This window comes from Passer domesticus, chromosome W (assembly GCF_036417665.1).
Source record: "Passer domesticus isolate bPasDom1 chromosome W, bPasDom1.hap1, whole genome shotgun sequence".
NCBI classification, from domain to species: domain Eukaryota; kingdom Metazoa; phylum Chordata; class Aves; order Passeriformes; family Passeridae; genus Passer; species Passer domesticus.
The window spans coordinates 3,613,280-3,637,700 of NC_087511.1; the positions used below are offsets into that span (position 1 = coordinate 3,613,280).

At 40.1% G+C, this 24,421-nt stretch overlaps 1 protein-coding gene across 9 annotated transcripts in view; it reads right to left on the bottom strand.

The window, feature by feature from the left end:
* Nucleotides 1-24,421, bottom strand: part of LOC135289140 (protein ARK2N-like) — a 115,673-nt gene that overhangs the window by 41,699 nt on the left and 49,553 nt on the right. For 4 of the 9 annotated variants that reach the window (XR_010351939.1, XM_064402531.1, XM_064402529.1 and 1 more), the window contains exons 3-4: nt 17,640-17,756; nt 15,385-15,615 (exon numbers count right to left, since the gene is read on the bottom strand). The exons of 1 other annotated variant lie outside the window; for it this stretch is intronic. Coding sequence is in view for 7 of the 8 variants with exons in the window: in XM_064402531.1 (XP_064258601.1) it covers nt 15,385-15,615; nt 17,640-17,756 (348 nt within the window). In the remaining variant the exon portion in view is untranslated. The remainder of the gene's footprint in view (nt 1-15,384; nt 15,616-17,639; nt 17,757-24,421) is intronic. 4 more of the 9 variants (XM_064402536.1, XM_064402533.1, XM_064402530.1 and 1 more) reach the window with 3 other exon arrangements.

A 24,421-nucleotide genomic window follows, 5' to 3' on the forward strand; every position in this document is an offset into this window, starting at 1 on the left:
AAGGAAAAAAGTAGTAAGAATTAAACCAAACATTTTAGAACACTTCCTCTCATAACTTTTTCTTTCTTACTGACAATGTAAAGAAATTAAACTTAAGATTTTTATTCAGTTTATTACTTTTAAAATAGTGTTCTTTCAGTTTATTTAGGGAGAGAAGTCTCTTTTTTTAAGGTTATGGAGACTTCTCTACAAGCGGGAAAAACAGTTCTCTTGTGGCTCTTAATTTCGTCACAAATAGCAGCCGCTTGGGGAACTCTGCTATTGTGAAGTTTTCCTCATTTCTACAAGTCTTCTTATAGCTTGTCAATGGGCCATGTCGACTTATGGGGTGTTGTTTTAAAGATGAGCTGTTTAAAGTAAAAGTTCTTATTATTTATTTCTAAAATAATTTTCATTTTTTGGAACAGAGACCTTTTTCTTCTCTTGGAAGTACAGGACTACTCTCTTTTTCTGCTCAAACTTCTCATGGGATCACAGCCATTTTAACATCTGCTTACTTTAACATGGAGGCCTTTACACTATATCAATTTGAACACTTTTATTTCTTTATACTTTCATGTGTTTAAAGGAAAAATAGTCTTTTTTTTCTATAGCTTACAGGAGGATTTCAACTCTAAAAACAAGGCATTTCTTAACCTCTCTTATCTGGGACTTCTTTACTGACTTTGATGTCTTCAGAGGCTTTGATTCATGTGCTGATGGCTTCAAACTGACAGAGGGCAGGTTTAGATTAGATATTAGGAAGAAATTCTTTCCTGTGAAGGTGGTGAGGCACTGGAACAGGTTACCCAAAGAAGCTGTGGCTGCCCCATCCCTGGGTGTTCAAGGCCAGGTTGGATGGGGCTTTGGGCATCCTGGTCTAGTGGAAGGGGCCCTTGCCCATGTCAGAAGGGTTGGAATGAGATGATCATTAGTGTCCCTTTCAACCTAAACCATTTGATGCGTTTATGATCACACTATCAGAGATTCTCATCTCCCCTCTTCTGAATGTCACTGCTCCTACATCATGATTTTTGGAGGAGATATCCCCTTGTGCATCTAGGCAAGTAAAGAATACTTTTTAATGCTACATTGGTGTTAAGGAGTTGTTTTATTTTTTATTTTACCAAATTTTTGGTAACAGTTTTGGCAACCCAGGTGGAAAATACTCCTGAATTTCAACAGATCCGAGGGATCGCAGGACCTCCAATCAGCATCAAGGGGTTCTTGGGGAGAACCTTCAAGCCCCAGTCCATAGAAAATCAAAGCAAGACCCCATGTCAGATAAAGGCATTCTTTACTTTACTTTAAAGGTGTTAACTGTTAATCTGCCTGTTAGGCCCAGCAAAACCTTTGCAGGGTTGGGTTTAAAGGTACCTAAGGTAGGAGGGAACACGGAAGGGTTAAAGTCCCTTCTAGGAGCTCCTAAATGGCAATTGGTTGTAATGGGAAACAAAACCTCAAAAGGAGTTTAACAGGTGTCACCACTGCACTGTATCTTGAAACATTGGAAACAAATTGGAGGTGATCCCCTTACACAAGAAAAACATATAAAATTTTGTAATCAGCGGTGGCCACTTTACATACTGGAAGATCAAGAAAAGTGGCCTAAGGATGGAACCTTACAGCACAATACCATATTGCAATTAATGCTCTTTTGTAGAAGGGAGACTAAGTGGGATGAAGTTCTTTATGTTGACTTGTTTTTTCATCCTAAGAAATCATCCAGAATGGCAAAAGGAATGCAGGACAACCCCACAAGATCCATTCATTTTAGCCCTTGAAAAGGAAAGGCAAATAGTTGAAAATATGTTGTTCTTCGTGCAGAATAGGACAGAGGTGCTTAAAGTGCAGGTGAGAAGAGGAGGAAGATTTAGAGCTGATGGTTGCTCCTCAGCAAAGAATGGCAGAGGAAATGATCAGTCACCCAGGAATATGTTTAGATGTATGAGGAGGTTGTGGGAAAGTGGACTGGAATGGAGAGAATTTTTTAGGGGATTGGAGGATTTTAGTCTGATTGTGGGATGCACAAGAAGGCAGAAAGGAGACGTTGGGGGAAATGCTGGGGAAGTTCTAATGGCTCCCTTCCAGCAGGTGGTCAGGAATCATGGTTCAGTAACAGTAAAAAACCCATTTTTAATAGTGGATTTAATGTCATGGAGAAAAGTGGCAGGAGTTTATAAGGAAGATCCAGTTAGAGTTGCTAAAGTATTTGAAAGCGTAATTAGGACTCAGGACCCCCTCACTCAAAAACAATTGGTTGAATATTTTAATATTTGGAGGCTGAAGTATACTTTGGTTATTGTAATAATTAGCGGCTGAAGTATATTTGGCAATTTGTATTGTAATGATTGGTGGCTGAAGTATATTTTGCAAATTGTAAAGAAAGGGGACATTGGAAAAGGGAGTGTCCTGAAGGCAGGGGAATTCAGACAAAAAAACCTACACCCAACTCTTCAAGCCATCAAGTTCAAGACCTTAAGTGAAGATGAAGAATTACCGTGAAAGGGAACCAGGGGAATCATCTTTAGCTGAATGCCTGGTTACATTATTGCTGGGGAATGAAAAGGTAAATTTTTTTAATTGATAAAGGAGCAACTTATTCAGTACTGAATATGTGCAGAGGAAAACTTAGCTTGAAACCTGTAAGCACTGTGGGTGTGACAGGGAAGAAAGAGAACAGGCCTTTTTTACAACTATTACTATTTAAATTAAGAAAACAGTGGATGGACCAAATAAATTTGTATATGCTTGAATGCCCAATCCCCTTGTTAGGGAGACATTTATTGGGAAAACTGGTTATTCAAATAACTTTCCAGGATGGGGAAATACAAATTCAAATACCCAAATAAAAAGCTGTTGAGGCAAAGACTTTATGTCACAGGAATGAAAAGAGTTGGAAGAAATCCCAGAGGAGGTAGAGAATGCTGTAACCATGTTGGTATAGGCAACTGAGGTGCCTGGATGATCAAAGGTGGCCAAACCAGTGAGAATTACTCTCAAAACTGAAGCCAGACTTGTAAAGCAAAAACATTATCTTATTAAGTGGGAGGCAAGGAAGGGGTTGGAAAAGCTTATAGAAAAAAATTTAGAATATGGATTATTGAAAGGGTATGAGTCAGAATATAACATCCCGATATTATGAGTTAAAAAGCAAAATGGGGAACATAGATTAATACAAGATTTAAGGGCCATTAATAAAAAGTACCTGATATTTATCTAGTAGTAGCGAAACCGTACACACTCTTGACAGCACTGAAAAGGGAATACAAATGGTTCACAGTGCTCAATCTTAAGGATGCTTTTTTCTGTAATACCTCTTGACCCAGATAGAAATTGTTTACTTTTGAGTGGGAGAATCCAAACACTGGGTGGAAGGCACAGAGAACATGGACTGTGCTACCCCAGGGCTTCAAAGAGCCCCACTATATTTGACAATCAGTTGGCAAAAAAAATAATTGGAAACCTGGAAAAAGAAAATCTGGACAGAACTTTACTACAATGTGTAGATGATATTCTGCCAAGACTGAAAGGAAGTGCCTTGATGCTACTGATGCTATCTGTTAAATTTCTTGGGACAATCTGGATACAGGGTGTCAAAGAAAATGGCACAAATAGGCAGAGATCTTGCAAGAAGAAGGAATCTTGGGAAGCAGCTGAAAAAAAGCCTTTTGACAGATTCCAGAGCCAAGGACTACAAGCCTTCTTAGGTATGGCTGGATGGTGTCGGTTATGGGTTGTCAGTTATGGGGTACTGGCAAAACCCTTCTATGGTCCTTCAATGAAAAATTACTTGGTATGGACTCCTGAGAGTCAGAGGGCCTTTCAAGCCCTACAGAAGCCTTAATGCCAACCCTTGCATTGGGATTCCTATACAACCAAATCACTTTAGTTATCTGTGCATGAAAGGATGCACCTGGCACTAGGGGTACTGGCACAGCATTTGGGATCATGGAAGAAGCTTGTCCAAACAATTGGATAATGTGAGTAAAGCATGACCCAGATGCTTGAGAGAAGTGGTAGCTGCAGAGAAGCACAAAAGCTGATATGTACCCCACATGATAATAGTTGGTTTGGTTTGGAACAAAAAGGACATTGGATATCATCAGCAGAATGCTGAAATACCAAGTTGCCCTACTGGAGCAGGACAATGTTGAACTTAAGGTAACCACTGCTTTGAACCCAGCCATGTTTCTCCAAGCTTCAGAAGAAGCCCAGATACTTTTGTGCCATGACTTCATGGTAACTATTGAACAAGTATGTTCTGGCAGACTGGATCTCAAGAGTGATTCCATTCGGGAGCCAGAACTGGATGTGCACACTGGTAGGAACAGTATGGTATGAAATGGAAAATGGACAGTTGCGTATGCAGTGGGAACCTTGACCCAGGTAACAGAAGCCCAGGCTTTACCTTTTAACACATCAGCACAAAAAGCAGAATTAATGACTTCACAGTGAGTGCTAGAAATCACTGAAGGAAAAAGAGTAAACATATGGACTGATTAAAAATATATTTTTGAAATAATACACTCCCATGAAACCATATGGAAGAAAAGGGGATTGTTATTGGCACAGATGTCTCCTATTAAGTACAAAGAAGAAGTTAGTCAACTACTACTGTGTGCAAAAGTAAAAGTCAAAAGAAGTGGCCATGGTGCCCTTGTAAAGCTCATCAGTTTGGAGACTCTCCAGTTAATACAGGGACTCAACTGGACATTGCTGAAAAGGGTATCTGTAGCAGGCACAAGGCCTGCACGGCCTCCTTGGCGATCAGAGGCCTAAGAGCTAGGAAATGCCAAAGTCAGCAGGACTAAGGCTTTAGAAGCCCCTCTCTTCCGTCTTTCGGACCCTGCTTATCTCCCTGTAAATCCATAGGTCACTTTCCCCTGAGCCTTACTATTGGACAGTTTTCAAAACCCCTGTAGGGTATAAAAACCCCTAATTCTGCCCAGTTCGGCAGAAGAGCTGTCACTGGACCCTTCGCGGAGCCCCGAATAAAAGAATCCTGCGGAACCCATACAGCACTTCTCATATCTCTCTCCCCTGCGTCTGCTACGGCGGCACCTAGCAAGCTAAAGAGCTGAAATCACAAAAGAGCTGACTATCACTAAGAGCTGCAAATCACTATAGCTTGCCTAGGTTGCCTGACCCCCCCCCCCCCCCCCTGCTGAGCTGCTGAGCTATCCTGGCTGGCCGGCATTCCCTGCTGGGCTTCTGCCCTGAGGGTATTGACCCGGCCATAGGTATCCTTGCACTAATACCTAGCAAAAGATGAATGCCCTGAAACAAAAACCAAATTATAGTAATCAGGACAGGCAGTTAGCCCCATCATTAGAAGGTGATTGGTAACTTCATGCAGGCAGATAATTGTACCTCCATAATTAATGTATAAGATAATGAAACTAAAACATCAGGAAACACATTAGGAAATAGACAACATGGTAACTAGTTTACAAAGTAATATAGTAAGCACAAAGATGACAGAAATTCATAGATCAGTTGTTGCAAAATATGTGACTTGTTTTGCCTAATAATCTCAAGGAAGGAAGAAGGCCACCTCCAGGGCTAGTAAAAGAGGGGAATTCACCAGGTGATTCTTGGCAAATTAATTTTGAAGAACTGCCCAGGAAGAATGGGAATTAGTACATTTTAGTATTTTGTTTAGTATTTTGATACTTTTTCTAGATGGCCAGAAACTTTTCCATGTCACACCAACAAGGCAAGGGAAGTGTCAAAAGTTTTTCTAAAATTAATATTTAATAGCATTGGGACTAACTCTTTCAAGTTTTAAAAGGTACATCGTTATCAACAGATAAGTGGGGTTGCACTCACATGTACATCCTTTCCAACTAGAAGATATGGTGTGCATCAGAACCTGGAACTTTGGATCAATCCAGGAGACATGGAAGGGACCATATGAAGTCTTCCTGGTAACCCATGCTGCACTCAAGGTAGAAGGAATCAAGCACTGGGTTCATCACACACAAGTAAAACCAGCAACCACACATCAACCACAGCAGAAACAAGACTGACTAACACCGTGTAGGTTTTTTAATATATAAATTCTGTTGTTTTAGGTAAAGAATATGATCTTCTAAGAGGATACTATTTATTGGATCTAGATGAAGATGACAAATAATTGCATACTTATAATAATAATAGAAACTACATTCTTATCTTCTGGGAAGAGGAATGTGGTCTTCAAGTTAGTGCAAGATTTTGGCAGATTACAGAATTTAACTTCTATAACAGCTTGTTTGCTAACACCAACCTCTGCAGAAAATCCAGTTCTGTGGGGAGCTTTAGTCAGCAATTTGACAAAAATCTGGTAACATATATGGGAAAGATAAAGGGAACAATAGTGGGATGGATATAAGAATCCATCTTTACTCCTCAAATATCTACCTTTAGGAACAGACTAGCTATACACAATTTGACTCTGCAAATGGAAATTTTAGCAAATGCAACTCAGTTGGGGTTTACTGAAATAAATGAACAATTGCAAGGCATGACTGAAATGACCTTACAAAACAGATTGGCTTCAGACTTATTGCTGTTACATGAACATGGAGTATGTGGATACTTGAATTTAAACAATAGTCGTGTGCACATTCTGAATGTGACTGCTAAATTGGATGATCAGGTAAAGAGGATAAAATCAGTTGCTGCATCTAGCAGAGAATTAAGGGCAGGATTAGAAAACAACTGGTTAAATAAAATATTTCAAGGATTTGAATTTTCTCTAACTGGTTGGTTGGCCTCACTTTTCAAAGTATAATTGTGATCATAGTAATTGTGATTATGTTACTTGCTTTAAGCTGCATAAAAACATGATTGCTAATGCAACGCAAGGAACTTATATGATGTTAGTAAAAAAGCAAAGTGAGGCTTATGAAGACTTGAAGGGAAGAAAAGCTTCACAAGTCTCAAAGGGGAGGGATGTTACCAGATGATAAATTGTCTACACCTGGTAAGATAACACAATGCTTATTCTTCAAAAACCACTGGCCTATGGAACTGCGCAATGCCCATTGTATAAGAAGAACTGGAAGTTCACCAGCTCCAGTGTTCTGCCAACTTTACCAGGTCGGTCAGCTATAACACTGGGGTCCCTGACCACTAAGAATGCATGCGTAAAGAGAAAATATGTTAACAATTTTGGGGAAATTATTACCATATGTATGTTTATTCTAGGACAATCAATTAATATGTATGTAAAATACAGAAACTTTCCTGTATTCAGCATGCACGATTTTTGGAGGAGATATCCCCTTGTGCATCTGGCCAAATAAAGAATGCCTAGTTCTTAATGCTACATTGGTGTTAAGGAGTTGGGGCTTTTTTCCCAAATTTTTGGTAATACAGGCAGCACAAGAGCAACATAATCCTTGGCCATTGATTCACACAAACTGGTGTGGATATCAACCCACTTATTATGTTGTATTAATGTTGTATTGATGACATATCACCATTCTGCACCTTTTGCTTGAAAGGGTAATGCCTGGCAAAGGAGCAAAGCAAGCTGGGTCTTAAATAGCCCCCAAATTAATCCCCAGATGTATAAAGGGGAGCTCTAAAAGAGTATCCATATCTTATCATAGCTTTAAGTTCAGACATAAAAAATAAATAGCAGTAGGGAAACCATGCTTAGCAGAGTAAATACTGTAAGTGTAGCTGAGTCTCAGTCAAGATTATAACACACAGATAGATTTACAGCCTCTGGCCATATTAATTTCATGCCTAGTAGTATGCCTATGCTGTTAATTTCTTTTCATGAACATTAGGATGATGCCCAGTGTATTTTGTCTGCCCTACAACATCAGGGCTTGCAAAACAGTCTAAAATATTTGCCTGTTCTCCTGGTTTGAAATAAATTTGGGAGGAAACGTCCAAAAGGTGTCTCCTCTGAAAAGGCAGATTCCAGCAGTCCCTAACCCAAATGCTTTATGAATTAAAAAGAGGGACGCCTGCCATCGTTCCAATCACGGCAACCTCGCCTGCCTCGCCGCCCCAGCCGCCTTCCGTCGGCCCGGCTCCCGTTCAGGATGCCTGCTGTGACGCTGAGAACGGTGACCAGCCCGCAGAACCACCCCGTGCGCCGCCCGTGGCCCCGCCTCCTGCATCAGCTGCCGCTTCCGCGCCTGCGGATGCTGCACCAGCCGCTCCACAATCTGATTTGGTGACTGCGACCAGCCCGTCACCCCCTCCTGCAGCGGCAGAGACCGCGCCAGCACCGCCCCGCCCGGAACTAAGAGACCGCGGCACCGCTTCCCTTCCTTGCGCGCCTCTGCCCCCTCCCGCCCCGCCGCCCCCCCGCCGCCCCTAGTGGCTGTCCTGCCACCTTCAGAGGCTCCGTCCTCCGAATCAGCGACTGCGTCAGAGCCTCCGACCGGCCCAGCGCCAGCGCCCCCTCCGAGTTCGTCAGTGTCCCAAGCTGTCTGCCCCTGAGGCAGCGGCTGGGACAGCGAGAGAAGACACCGGCCTGTCCCGCAGCGGAGGCGGCACGGCTCAATTGCTCACAACCGGTGCCACAAGAGTGAACACATTGAAACTCGCTGCTTTTCTGGGAAACAGCATTTTTTGTGGGCCGACTCTCATTTGGTCAGGGGGTTCCCGCTGGGGATTGGGACGCCTGACTCCCCCCGCGCGCGCCAGAGGCGTGGGGGAGGTGGTTTCCAGAGATGCTGCCTCTGTTCCCAAGTCCGGAGGGAATGGGGATGGTGCCGAGAAGTAGAGAGCGGGAACACAGTCATTTGAATTGCGGGGGAGGGAAGCGCAGCAGAAAGCGAGCATCGCTCGCTTGTTCTGGTCAGACAAGACCCCCAAATCCGGGAAAACTTCTCCTTCCCAGCCGCCGGCATGCACCAGTGATTCTGGGAGGAGGGGGAGGAGGCGTTCGGCCAGTCCTGTCGCCGAGACACTGGCAGCATGGTGGGGGCGGGCTGTGAGAACAAAGACCCCACCCCGCGTGCCGGGTCTGAGCCGCTTGGCCCGCCCACCGGGGCCCGGGCCTGGGCCACCGCTCGGTGGGCTGGGTCTGGTTTCCCTGGCCCGCCCACCAGGGCCAGGGACTCCGCCCCACCCAGCGCCGCAGGGTCCAAAAACCCTTTGCTGCTGGTGGTCTTTCTGAGGTTAAAAAAAAAAAAAAGGTGTAAAAGGCTAACTTTTCACTGTCAGTTCAAAGTCCTGGAAAGCCATGAGTCAGCCTTGGCCCAAATGGTTCAATTAAGGGCTGTGGCCAGGGCATTCCAGAAATTTTCTCAATGTTGTTTGATAACTATCAATGGGTTTCAAATAGTTGATGGTGACTTTCTTTAGCAGTTCTCTGTTTCAGGATTCTGCAAGTCTGTTTCAGGACCAAAAGGGACTTTCAGGGATGTCAAAGATCAATCAACATCTCTAGTCAATGGACCTTCTCCTGAAACTCAGCTGTTTGGACTTGAAACAGTGAACATTCTTTGCATGTTGTTTGGGTTTCTTATATTGTAAACCTTGTTTTAGATATTATAGAAGTAGATATTCTACAGGTAAAGAATCTCCTTGATCGTTCTATGTCAGCACTTGATTGAGGTTCTGATTGACAACCAGCAAATTGCTAAGGGGACCTCTCAAGACGTGTTTGTTTTCTCTTCTGCATGGGCCCAGCAGAAGAATTACAAATGCAGTTTCTTTTTATTTTATTTATACTGAGAAGGGTGAGATGTGGCATTCACATTCTCTGAAAAAATTCCTTCACCCAGGGTTTTTCTCCTGGGAAGCTGAAAGGCAATGAGAGAGGCCTCAGAGAAAAGGAAAACAATTCTTATCTCATTTCCTTCTCCTGTGTTGTGCTTGTGTGGAATGTGTTTGGAGATTGTTTAGCTAAAGGTGATTGCCTGATTGGACTCCGGCGTGAGTTGTTTTGACTCATTGGCCAATTAGGGCCAAGCTGTGTTGGGACTCCGGAGTCACAAGTTTTCATTATTATCTTTTTAGCACTGAGTAAGTATCTTTTCTGTATTGTTTAGTGTAGTATAGTATTCTTTAATATAATAGAGTATAATAAAGTAATAAATTAGCCTTCTGATAAGATGGAGTCAGATGTATCATTCCTGCCTTTGTCAGGGGTCCTTGTTTACAATATTCCACTTCCTCGAGCCCATGACCCTGAGATTAAGAGTCTCATGCTCTACTGACTGAGCTAGCTGGGCCCACTTTCTTGAGCCCACAAGAAACATGCCAAGAGAAAGGAATCCAGGGGAGGAAGTGAAGAAAAAGCATTCCACCGCTTCTTCCCCCCTTTCACTCTTAAAGGCACAAGACTTATATCTGGACCAAAATGACAGATGATGGGGATACCGGACCATACAGTCATAATAAGATTTTTCACTTAGATAAAGTTTATGTTGTTATTCTCCCATGGGTACACATCCTTTAATGTCTGTTAAACTAGATACTGGCTGAAGATGAAATTTGTGAACAAGATGAAAGATTTGAAAATTTTGCTTTCCAAATGTGCAATCCTAGAGACTGTAATAAAAGGCCAGTACTGACAAACATGCACTCAGAAGTATACCAAGATGTATTGGGTCTGGTTGAGATAGAGTTCCTTTTCCCATAGCAGCCCTCACAGTGCTGTGGTTTCTATTGGCAACTGGAAAGGTAGTGATAACACACCAGTGTTTTGGCTACTGCTGAGCAGGGCTGTCACAGCATCAGTGCTGTCTCTCAACATTACCCCCCCCCCAGCCCTCCATCAAGGGGCCAGGAGTGGGCAAGACCCTGGGAAGGGACATAACTAGGCCAGCTGACCTAAATTGACCAAATGGGGTATTTTGTACCATATGATATCAGGTCAGATATAAAAGCTAAGGGAGGGAGGAAGGACCGGGGGGGGTATTTGTTATTTACAGTGTTTGCCTTCCAGAGGCACTGCTATGCATGCTGAAGCCTGAAGCCCTTCTTCCTGGGAAGTGGCTGAACAACGCTTGCCAATGAGAAGTGGAGAATAATTTTTTTTCCCTTTTGCTTACGCAAGGGCAATTTTTTTTTCTTTAGTAAACTTCCATACCTCAATCTACTAGCTGTTTTCCATCTTATTTTCTATCCCGTCTCACTGGGAAGGGGAGTGATAGTGGCTTGGTGGGCACCTGGTGTCCAGCCAAGGTCAACCCTGTACAGTCCTTTTTGGCACTCAATGTGGAGCCAGAATCCATGACCCTAAGAGTCTTATGATCTACCGACTGAGCTAGTCGGCCAAATTATAATGATAATTCTTAAATATGTGATTCACACAGGCAAAGGATGGAATGTATTGGGTTTGTGTGACCAAGCTTTGGTAGTTGGGGCCTACAGGGGTGGCTTCTGTGAGGAGCTGCTGGAAGCTTCCTCCATGTCTGGGAGACCCAATCCCTGGTGGCTCCAAAGACAGATGTGCCTCTGGTCAAGGCTGGGCTGTTATAGATACATATTATAATATTGGCTTTTCACAAATATTAAAATGGATTTTATATGTGTGATGTTAAAGTAACTTTGTTATAAATATATCGTTTTTATTTCTGTTGTTAATTAAGCTTAGAAGTGAAGTAGCTATGCTTGTGTTAAAATGCCTGCTTGGATGGGATAACATCCAATGAACATAGGATGAGGACACCTGCTACAGATATGCCAACTATCAGCATCTGCTGTCTGAAAAAAGTATGGACCAAGGCCTGAACTGGAAGTGATAAAGAGAAGGAGCCAAAACCACAGCCAAGAAACACGCATGCTCTAAAAAGGCGGATCCAAGGAGGGGCCATGTAAAACAGTTCCTGGAATATGTAAACTAGTTTATGGATATGCATAAAGATCTATGAATATGCAAAGGGCTGATGTAAGGGAAAAGGTATTTAAGGGGTATCCCTGAAGGTAATTGTGTGGGCTTAGCTGAGTTCCAAGATGCACCCGGCCGTAATAACCTTTACTCTATGGTCCTTGTCTCCTATTGTCCTTTATTAAACTTTTTTAATTTTCACAGGAGAGTGAACGTGTTTTTCACAGGGCCAATTAGCAATGGTGGTAACCACTCTGTGATAACATATTTAAGAAGGGGAAAAAAAAAGTTATTGCACAGTTGTAATTGTGGCCAGAGAAGAGCAGAGTGAGAATACATGAATATGTGAGAGGAACAACTATGCAGACACCAAGGTCAGTGAAGAAGGACGGAGAGGAGGTGCCTTGCAGCATGTGGTGAAGACCACAGTGAAGCAGCTGTCCCCCTGCAGCCCATGGAGGTCCATGGAGGATGCAGAGATACACCTGCGGCCTATGGAGGAGACCCACGCTGGAGCAGGTGGATGCCTGAGAGGAGGCTGTGACCCTGTGGGAGGCCTGTGGAGAGAGGAACCCCTGCTGGAGCAGCCTATCCTTGAAGGACTGCACCCTATGGAAGAGTGGGTTGATGCTGGCTGGATTCCAAGCACCCACCAAAGCTGCTGAGACATGGGGGTTAGAAATTAATTTAGGATTCAGGATAGCTGTTTTAGGTGATGTATGTTGCTTAACTTGCTTAACTTGCTTGCAAGGCCTGTGAATATGGGACAGGAAGGAATGCAGGGATCCTGATAAGAAGAGTTCCTTACCCAAAACAAGGTAGAAGGAATGGGAGAGCCTACAAGCTGTTGGAGATAAGAGAGGCTCTTCAGACTCTAAACCAGCTTAGACCAGCACTATAGTTTGGGCTACAGCCAAGAGACTAAAGAGCATGTGCCAGGAAGAAAAGGGGAAAAGTTCACATTGATGAAGACTCATTTGCCCTTCCTCCTGCGACCACCAGAGACCACCAGAGCACTGCGCAAGCGCAGAAGGACTGATAAACTAATTAAAATACGAAGCGGGGCTAGGCGGGGCTAGGAAATCAATATGCATGAAACGATTGCAAAACTTGATGCATATGTAGTATTTTAGAGAATAAAAAGAGGGTTAGGTTTCTTGGGAGGCACACGTGCTTTTGGAGGAATTATCCCCCATGCGCCCAGCATCAAATAAATACATACCTACTTTACAACTTTATGAGTTGTGGAGTCTTTCCGCGAATCACTGCTCTCTATCACTCCCTGTCACAGCTGGACGGGGAGAGAAAATATAACAAAGGGTTCATATGTTGAGATAAGGACCAGGACAGATCATTCGCCAAATACTGTCACAGGCAAAACAGGATAGAATTGGAGATATTAATTGAATTTATTACTAACAAAATCAGAGCAGGATAATGAAAAGTAAAATAAAACCTTAAAACCACCTTCCCCTCACCCTGTGGATGTGACAGCCTGGTCAGAGAGCGAGAAAATGAAATTCATTTTCTCACAGTGGACTTGTGAGACTTTTTAGGGAGTTGTAGAGAAACAATAACTTGTTAGTATAAACAACCTGCAGGTAGTGTTTTCCTACTCTGTTTTTCTGTTCTTCTCAAAAACTGTTTGTGAGAAAGATGTTTTTGTTAATTAGCCAATCAAGTAGAATGTGTCAAAGCTGTCTATAAAAGAAGAGTTTTTCATATTAAAGCTGTTGTTGTGCCAACCAGTCTTCTGGTGAATCTGAGTCATTTCTTGCTCAACAGCGACATCACCTCCTTCCTGGCTATGCCTCCTACCCCAGTGATTCAGGGAGACAGGGAATGGGGGTTATGGTCATTTCATCACTCGTGGCTTCTCCCACTGCTCAGGGAGGGGAGTTGTTCCCTTGCTCCACTGTAGGGTCCCTCCCACAGGAGACAGCTTTCTGCAAACTTCTCCGACATGGCTCCATCTCACGAGCAACAGCTCTTTGCGAACTGCTGCAACATGAGTCCATCCCACAGGCAACAGTACTCCTCAAACTGCTGCAGCATGGATCACTCTTCCACAGGGTGCAGTCCATCAAGAACAGACTACTCCAGAGGGGTCTCCTCTCTCCAATGGACTCCCACAGGGTCCCAACCTCCTCTCAGGCATCCACCTGCTCTGGTGTGGGTCTCCTCCATGGGCTGCAGGGTGACAGCTACTTCACCATGGTCTTTGCCACTGGCTGCAGGGCAATCCCAGCTCTGGTGCCTGGAGCAACTCCTCTCCCTCCTTTTCCGCTGACCTTGGTGTCTGCATAGTTGCTCCTCTTGCATATTCTCCCTCCGCTCTTCTCTGGCCACAATTACAACTTCACAATAACGTTTGTTTGTTTTTTTTTTCTTAAATATGTTATCACAGAGGTGTTACCACCATTTCTAATTGGCCCAGCCTTGACCAGCAGCACATACATCTTTGGAGCTGCCAGGGATTGACTGCCAGACATGGAGAAAGCTTCTAGCAGCTTCTCACAGAAGTCATCCCTGTAGCCCCCTTGCTACCTAAACCAGGCCATGCAAACCCAATAAAATGCTAAGCTCACTTACCAGCACCTTTTTACCGTTCGTGTTTATCTGATGCTGGTCTGTCCAATTTTCTAAGGTGCAGAAGGAATATGGGAAGATTTTCTGCTTGTATTTTAAAGAAATGAAGAGAGAAAGAAAAAAGATACAAACAATTCCAACATATAGATTATGACCTGTTGGGGATCAAATTAAGTTTACATTTAAATATGAAATATCAGAAATTAATTGTATAGGTTTAAGTTTAATTGTAACTTGCTTACATCTTGGCATGAGTGGGTCCTGCTTAATGCTTAGGAACAGTGAACTTTAAATGAACTCTGTTAGCATGGATGGCTAAACAGAGGAGGAAACAGAGAAAGGCTGAATATGTTCGGATAAGGGTTCAGACCCTGGAGGCCCCCAAGGCTGACCCAAGCTGGAAGGTAAAAGCAGCTAATGGCCTGCTCATGTGAACATGGGGAAAGAATCCAGTGATGTGTTAGAAGACCCCAGACCATAAATCACCATTGGACCAAGAGATGTGTGCAGGGTGTGTGAAGATTGGGTGCACAGACTGTAAGGGTATAAAGGTCCGGGAATTTCTTTGTTCAGGGTCTATCTCTGGAGGCACCCAACTTGAGCTGAAATAAACTAACTCTGCCTTAGAACCCAGGCTCCAACCTCTTCTTTAGCAGACAAGTTTAATAGCTGGTGGCATGGGTCGTCATAATCAATCATTCAGTAAGAAGCTTAGCTCATTTTAATTTAAAAAAAAACAAACAAAAACAACACCAAAACCCCAGACCTAAGTTCCAAATAGTAATTAGAAGGAAACAAAGGAGGAAAAAAAAGAAAATTAGTGTCAAAAATACATTGCAGGAATCTTTGTCAATTTTTATCAGTTATATTTTGGAATAAATGTCAGACCTTTTTAATAAGCACCAGTACTGGGTTGGTTTTTTTTGTTTGTTTGTTTTTTTTTTTTTTTTTTGCAAAATCCACTTAGGGAGCTTTTAAAGCTGTATAAACTATAAAAATACTGAAAGTAAGAAAGAGAGAGATACCTACTGAGATGTTGGAACAAATGTCAGAGGAAGAGAATTTAACCAAACCTGTATCAGCACTCAGTTCATCTAGCAGCCCTCTGGTTCTCCAGGTAGATCCTGAGTCTTGATTTCCTAAAGAATTACTGTGCTCTTGAACTACTGCAGCTGCCAACAGATTGTCCACATTTACCACTTCTGGGTCTGAGTTTGTGTCTGATATATCATAGTGAGCTATAACTGGAGGTCCATCTGCAGAAGTAGAGAAAAACAACACAGATAAGAAGTCTGCATACTGTAAAAAACCCCTCTAAAAGTACAAAGTACAATAATTTAAGGATCAATACAATCTCCTACATGCAGCTTATAGCTTATAGTGATACATTCATTATATGAATCATTAAACTTCAGTTAATGAACATAGTCTGAGATTACAGAGACATTTTAACCTTTGCATACACAGAAAACACAAATGTCAGGAAAACACAAATGTCAGAAAAACCCATTTATGAAATTATCACTTATTTGTGTATTATCTTTTACATTAACACATCAGTATCTCCATATCTGATTACATTATATTTACAGTCTTAAAAGGATTCAATCTAAAATAAAATAATAATAAGATACAGGACATTAAATTTGGCAAGACAAAATATCTAGAGAATTTTACAAAAGTCAAGTGAGAGCTTACATTACATTATGGTTGATTGAATAAGACTAACTTTTTGATATAACTGATCCAGTGACAATAAATTTAACATTAAGCAACTTTCTTTTCATAACATTTACCTGTCAAGGGCAGGGAATTTTTTCAAAGTAGCAATGTTTTTTGGTGTTGTTTTTTTTTTTTTTTAATCAAGGATAACAAGAAACAAAACCATCATATGCAGCGATAAATATGCTTTTAATTCAATATGATTACCATATGCATTATTAGTTACCAAAGTGAAGAAGGTAAGAGGGAGAGAAAATAGCTTACGAGATTCTGAAATCTGTTCTTGAGGAATAACAAAAAGCTATTTTTGGTCTATTTTGTTAGAACCAGCTATATTCTTTGTAATGAATGAAAATCACTTATAATTGGAAAGCATGCTAGAAACAGAAGACACTCAGAAAAATGTCAAATTCAAGACAAAGATTAATGTAGAAGCAGAGAGAATGGAAAAATAATTCTGAAAGGATGTGCAGTTTAAATGAAATGGTTCACCCCAGCTATAGCTTATTGACTCATAGTGGATGAAAGTGGCTGGAGTTCTCACTCCCCAAATGAGACAATCAAAACTCTTTGGGCCAAGACTTCATCAACAAAATAAAGGATGAAATTGAAAAAAAGTTTCAAATTTAATTCTCTTAAAAGCAGTTTCTGCTGAGGTTTTTAGGGTGGGGTTTCTTTTGTTTTGGTTGTGTTTAGTTTGGGTTTTTGTAACTTGGTCCCTGAAACATAATTCAACTCACTATTTTCAGAAGTGCCTATTTTGTGATCAGCAACACACTTTGTTGAAGAGTGACCATATCGCTTAAGTAATACTAAAGATCAGTATAGCAACAAGGTATGAAGAAATTCACAAAATATTTCCAATGAGACCTGCCTCCAAAACAACAATTTAATAAAATGATATTATATTACAAACTTAAAACAGACCTGACAAAAATAAATGGGTAGTTAAATGACAATGTATTAAAGGTCAAACTGTTTGCAACATGAAAAGCTGATGATTATGACTGGAAAAGAAGTCATGATAATGAACTGAAAGGCAATCTTTGTAATTTTAAAAGACTTACAAAATAATGGAAGACCAAGTTAAAAATTAAGCTGGCTGATGTTCAGTTAATTATTTGTGACAGCCGATGATTAAATTACATGCATAAGCTACAACTGGCCTGAATCAGAGAGGCATGTTGTCTTTCAGTATTATCATTAGAGTTCAACATGAACATATATAATATGAGCTATACAAATAAACAGTCGAGTGAAGAAGATACGAGGGTCAAGTACAATATTGACTATTTGCCCATTTTTTCAATAGGTTATCTAAAATTTCAGGAGCTATGTACTGTTCCTTCAGGTCTTTGTTTCTCTCACTTCTTATTCAGATCTCCAAAAGCAGAAGTGAAATTTGATTTTTAGATAGACATGTCTACACAAATAAAATTGCATTGGGACAAAAGGCACCAATAGTCTCAAGTCAAAATTGTACCACTCCTACATGTATAATCATGCAAAAATGTATTGTAAATGTATATACATGCAGAGTGATATTCTCATCACCTACCCATAGAAATAACTTGTGTGAAAGTCTTCATCAGTAGGAAATACAAGCATAAACTTGTTATCTGTAGCTCCACTCTTGTATCTTCCACACTTCCAAACAGAACACCGTATAACTCCGCTTCAATTTAGTATACATCAAACAGACAAAAATATTTTCAATATAATTTAAATACTGTCATTACATCTGTCAGTGTAAGAGCCACCAATTTACCAATCTGGAAAAAATCAAGCTGCTTGTTTACAAAGCAATCACAGCAGAGATCTATTTTTTTCTCAACCTTGCCTTTCAGAATCAGATTTGAAAACATAAGGGCCCAACACCAGTTTTAACCATATCTATCACAAGTAAACAATGACCAACAAAGACAATAGCCACGATGCTGTAAGAAGTTCCTGGATTCTCAGCATGTATAAAAGAAGAAATAAGCAATAAATGCTTATGTGTGTTTAAAAATGCCCAAACAATAAGTTGCAGAGAACTACAACTAGATAAAAGTTGCAGCAAAGGCATATAAAAAAATCCTCTGTTCCCAAAAGCCTGTTTCCTTTTCAGTGCTATAAGGATGGGACAGAAACAGTTAAATCTGGAAATAAATAATACTTCCTTAGTCAACTACATGATCACCTGGTGACATGATGCAAAGTTTGTGTGTGGTTCCAAGAAATAAAGATGACTGGCTTCAGTTAGGAAAAAAAGTGAAAAAATGCTTTCAAGTTGAAAAGGGAAAAGGATTAACTACAAGGAAAATGGAACTTTATAATCTTTTCTTTGCAATAGACCCTCTCTTTGCAATTACTTACTGTAATGGGATTTCAACAGATAGAAAAACACACCGAAACAAATCATGCCAGAATCAAAACTTAATGTAACACAATTAGGAGGTTCCCATATCAGTAATTTAAACAATCTATTTAAGAAAAATTGTGTCTTTTGAGAAGCCAAGGTGATGCCGGCTTGGGTTTAGCCTTTTTTCCTATGTTTTCTATATTCTTTGCACATATATTTGTAGCTCTGTAGTCTATTGTATTAGTGACTAGTTTTCCCAGTACTTTTCCATGGCCTTTCCTTAAGCAGAAATACAAAACAAATTCCAGAGTTCCAAGCCCCAGGGGGTACAAGGCCCCAATGCTATCTTGGTTCTTCCTAGGAACTAAGGTTGAGAACAAGTCTTCAAGATACATTTTCATGGACAAAGTATAGTTACTGCCAAAGAGGAGACTCCAGAGAAGGGGCTTGACCTGGGGGGGAATTGCATCACCACTTGTCCTCCTAATTGGTGCTTTTTATCAATTATGCTAATTTCCTAAAACCTATAAATATGTACTCATCTCTAGAAGGGGTGGGCTTTTGTGGACATCTTTCCCTAAGTGCCACTGAAGGCCTTCAAATAAAGATCCACTCTTATATTACCTCCTTACTAAAATTATCTTGAGTTTCATTTCCAGGTTGGGAAAAAAGGCAACAAAGGTAGCTGGAAGATGTACATATCCCTGGTGATAAGCTATAATTCACTTCTAAAACAATAAATGCTTGCAAAAGGCAAATATGAAAGTTAGTAAATACCAGCAGAAAAATCCAGCTGTTTACATTTAATATTAATGGGGGGAGAGAAATACTGCATTTTTTACTTTTAAAGAGTTCAGAGGCAGAGGTCAGCTTGGGGCCAATGTTCCCAAGTGTCCAATTCTCCCTTAATTTACACATTAAAACTAACTCCACTCAGGACAACTAAATCAGAAGTCACATGCACAAAAATCCATGTCTACACATATCAACCTTCATTTTAAGCTTGCAACATAGAAAAGTCAGTAATTTCTTATCTGCTATCTGCTCCCATGTTTTTCATAGAGCCACATCTCAACATTCAGTGGTCTAAACTGTGTTGTAAGATCCATGCTCCTATTATCCCTTATTTCATTATAATGGCAGCACAGGTAAAATGGGAGAATCAACAGTAAAATCTCAGCTGTAGGTTAAAAGCTGTGATTCTATAAGAAGCACCATACTTTTGCACTGCAACTACTGTGTATCAATGCATAGGAAGCAAAAATATATTAGCTAGCAAAACCTGAATGGGGAATTTAGACCTTTAAACCTAAGTAGACAGGCTGAGAGAGTTGGGGTTGTTCAGCGTGGAGAAGGTTCCAGGGAGACTTTGGAGCACCTTCCAGTACCTAAAGGGGCTACAAGAGAGCTGGAGAGGGACTTTGGACAAGGGCATGGAGGGATAAGAAAAGGGGGAATGGCTTCAAAATGACAGAGGGCAGGGTTAGCTTAGATATTGGACAGGAACTGACTTTGAGGGTGGTGTGGCACTGGAACAGGTTGCTCAGGAAAGCTGTGAATTCCCCATCCCTGGCAATGTTCAAGGCCAGGTTGGATGGGGCTTTGAACAAACTGGTCTAGTGGAAAGTGTCCTGGCCCATGGCAGAGAGGTTGGAACTAGGGGGTCTTTAAGGTCCCTTCCAACCCAAAGCATTCCATGAGACTGATTCTAAATCATTACTTTAGCTTTCCTAAATTTAAGCAAGTTCTGCCAAGCTCATCATCACCTAAACTCCCTACCACTGTAGCCAGAGACAAGTTGTTCAGAGTAAGGTAATCCCAGTCTGGAAATTACAGCCTGGAGCATCACTATCTCCCCTCTTTCCCTAGTAAACACAAAGACCTTAGGCAGCCACCTTAGCCAAGGCACCTAACTTTTACATCTCTGAAGTTCAGCAAGATTAATTCCAGCTTTAGGGATGGAATTTAAACTTTTCTGTTTTCTTTACAAGTAAAGGAAAAAGACTGATATCTCCAGAAGGCTATTCCGATTAAAATAATTTCAGAATTAAAAGTCTAATTTTGGTGGTCGTAATTGCCCTCTGGAGTTGTCAGTGTGTTTACAATGAAGGAGACGTGGAGCCTTATTTAGGTGCAAATATCACACTAAGCTTTAAAACACACATAACAGGTACAATAATATTAGCAATAATAACTACAGAACTTTACTCTCACAGAAAACTTTCTATTAGAGGATCTCAAAGAACTCTGAGGTGCTTATTAACCTCCTTTTGCCTCTAGGGGAAACTGAGGCAAGCAAAGATTTGCAGCTTGCTCAAGGCTAACAAGCAGAAGAGCTCAGCTTTGGTGAAAACAATACTCCCCTCAAATTACTGAGGAGCTTAAATACAGTGTCTAGGAATGCTTCCATGAAACATGCAAAAGCTAAAACAGTGACACAGGTACCTAAGTAATTGAAAGCCAAAGAAGACACAGCTTCTTCCCTCCTCACCTCTACATCTTTACTGTGAATATAGGTACTGCTTTGTCTCAATCTCTCAAACTAAATTGGATGTATTTTTATAAAACAAAAGGAAATACCAAAGCATTTTTAAAATAATAGGAGTTAAGAATGCCCTCCATTACACTTGACATTTAAATTTAAGCAATAATGCCATTTACTTCAAGATTACACAAAACATGTAATGGAGTCTAAGACCTATATAAATTTTAAGATCAGATGATCATTACAGTAATTGAAATATTTTGTGTGTCAAAACCTAGAAGATTCATCTTAAATGACTTGCTAAAATATTTTTACAGTAGACACATCAGTAACTTTGATCCAAACAGAAAGGCTTCATATAAAAGACTGCAGGCTAACAGCCTTTTTGTTTAGATAAGCAATACAACCCTGGTATTATTTCAAATGTGACCTAGAGCTGCTGTTTCATAAAGTATGCACAGTTCAAATGGCATAAAGTAGCTAGACCCTAAAACAATTCCCATGAGGGGATGGGGGGCAGGATCTGTGCTTTTTAAAATGTTGTTTAGCAACATGAAACACTTCATTATGATGATTATTTATTTATTTATTTATTTGTTTGTTTGTTTGAGGTTACAGTAGTTACATTTTCAAATTTACAGTTAGGCAAAGAAAACATTGTAAATACATTAAAAAAATAGTGTAACAGCATTCCTTCCAAAATCATAAAGTGAACTTTATTGGTGAACCCACTCTCCTCCCATTTTCCTTAATGTCAAACAGCAAAGGTTTTGTGTTTGTTTTTTTAACCATAATAAAATAATAAAATCAAAACAACATTATCAAATGAGTATCTGTTCTCAAACTGGATCATTTTTAATATATCACATCAAAAGAGATCTCAAAAATTCAAGTCTTGCTGATCAACATTCATTCTTTCAGGCTTTTTGATGACTAGATGGAAAATATCTTGGAATTGTTTCATCAAATTATATATAAAGATACAATAAAGTCTTTTTCATTGTGTGTTAAGCAAAGGCACATGGAATATGGCTGTGCATTGAAATTATCAAGAAGTGGCCTCTATTTCTCATTACAGGATTTATTTACCCTGATGCCATCTACTGATTCATTAATTATGGAAATAGATATATTAGACAGATCTCTTCCCCAGTTTTACTTGCAAAAGTCTATCAGGAGGCTTTTGGAAACCATCACAACCTACACTCTTACATAGCCATGACAGTTAAAAAAATTCCCTGTGTAAATACCACTTACATTAGGAAAAGGCAGCAAACACACACCCCCTACACACCCCTCCTGAAAACATCACATTTTTGCAAATACAAACTGCACTTTCCCATGGAAGGACTGATACAGCCTTGATGCAAATCTTTTGATGTTCCAGACTAATCCGTTGCTCCCATCAGTTGGTGAGATTTAACAGAGTGCTTGAAATTGCTTCTAACTTAATAAGCCTATTTTTCACGTGCCTTCATTTTGATGATCTAACACTATGAGACTAACAAAATTTGTGAGAAAGACTGGTTTCTAGCTTCATGTTTTCAAGGTACTATTTCTATCAATCAGCCCAAATATTTTAGCTTTTACAGTACAAATTACAAAGTGCATTTGTTCTACTGCTTCCAAATGTAACTGCAGTGGTCACAATGCAGACTCCAATTATTTTAGAAATATCTACTCAACTGGTCTGATTTATACACCCTCATCAGGTAAAGACTCCCCTGAAATTCATCTGAAGGATCTGACCAAAAACTACAGAATAATTTAATTTCTAATGAGATTAAATGCTAGCCCCATTAAAACAAATAGCAAACTTCTAGTAATATCAATAGGGATATAATTTAATTTCTTAACACACTTGAAATATTACTTTAAAAAAAAAGAGATTTACAGTATGTCGATACAGGAAGAGTCAAAATATAATAACAAGAGAAATCAGTGAAAGTAAACACATTTCAATTTGTAAAATAACTACCAAATATAATCCTGTTTCATTGAAGTTAAAATTGGTCATCCAGTCTTAACTGTCAGCTCAGATAATTTTACTGAAGTGTAGTATATATGAAAGGTTTAAGACTTTTTCTTTTTTCCCTTGCTCAGTTATGTCTTGAAATGGAAAAACTGAAAAAACTTTCACTGCCTTTACTTCAATGTTTTTTCTAAATAAAACCAGAGAATTCAGATGTTTGAAGCAAAATCCCAGATATTCAGATTTTTAAAAAGTGTGAAGGGTAGAACTTCCTAAAGACCTTGCTTGCCAAACCCCACTTGAGGGAGGGAAGCAGCACAAATGCCTGGGAAAGAACATGCAGCCAAGCCTGCAAAACCACTGCACATTGAAGCCCCTGGACTTTCAAGGATTCATAAAAATAGTCAAATTCTATGAGAAAATCCTTTAATTTTTCATTTACTGAGCTGTCAGTTTGACATTTAGAGACATTTAAATTAAGCCTTTACATAAAGACTTTATTCTTTTGCAAAGGAAGCTGTGTTTCACCTGCTGCTAAATCCTAACTCCACAGTGGTACGGGTGTCCCATTACTCCTATGCTGAAACAGCTGCCACATTAGAAAACATGTAATTCAATATTAAAAATTAAAGTATAGGAACAGGTTGCCCAGAGAAGTTGCGAATCCCCATCCCAGGAACATGTTCAAGACCAGGTTGGATGGGGCTTGGAGCCACCTGGTCTAGTGGAAAGTGTCCCTGTCCATGGCAGGGGGGTTGGAAATAGATGGTCTTTAAGGTCCCTTCCAACCCAAACTATTCTATGATTCTCTGACCTCTAGGAATATACACCAGAATTACACCAGTTTACACCAGGTGATCTGACTCAATGTATTTAATCTTTGAAACCATAAGTAAAATTCTTTAAAGAAAATAGAGTGTTTCTTTACTCCATTATGAAGTATAAAACCTAGAGAAATTAGAGAAACTTTATCATCTGTGATTCTCCACATCTGTGAAAAACTACTGATTTCTCCTCTACTTGTTACATTTGGTGGTTTTCAAGTAATTTCTTGAGATGTGAGCATAAACATACATTCAAAATGTAACTGAGTTGGAAAGTAGGAGGGTTTCCTTCTGATAATCTTAAAATAAGTCAGACTGATTTCATGAAATACAGAATGGATGAGGTTAAAATTTATATGAAAATTTCAGCTGAAACAATTTTAACTTCCCAAAAAATTCATAGTCAAAGTCCTTTAAAAATAAGACCTTATAATGGAAATCATGGCAAACATATGGCTGCATTTAATATAGCAAAAGAATTCCCAAAAGAAAAAAAAAAAAACATAATCTGAAAATATGTATTGGGAATCTGTTTTCTCAAAGAGATGCCAAAGTCTGTCACACACTTATTGAAAATAGAGACTCATCACTACTATTGGTATCTGAAGGTTGGTTTCTTCAGGGCTCTGAATCTCTCAAATTCACAATACAAAGCAAGAAAAGAGATGTTACTGTTTAATGGCACAGCTTGCCAAAACCTTCATCAGGTAGATTA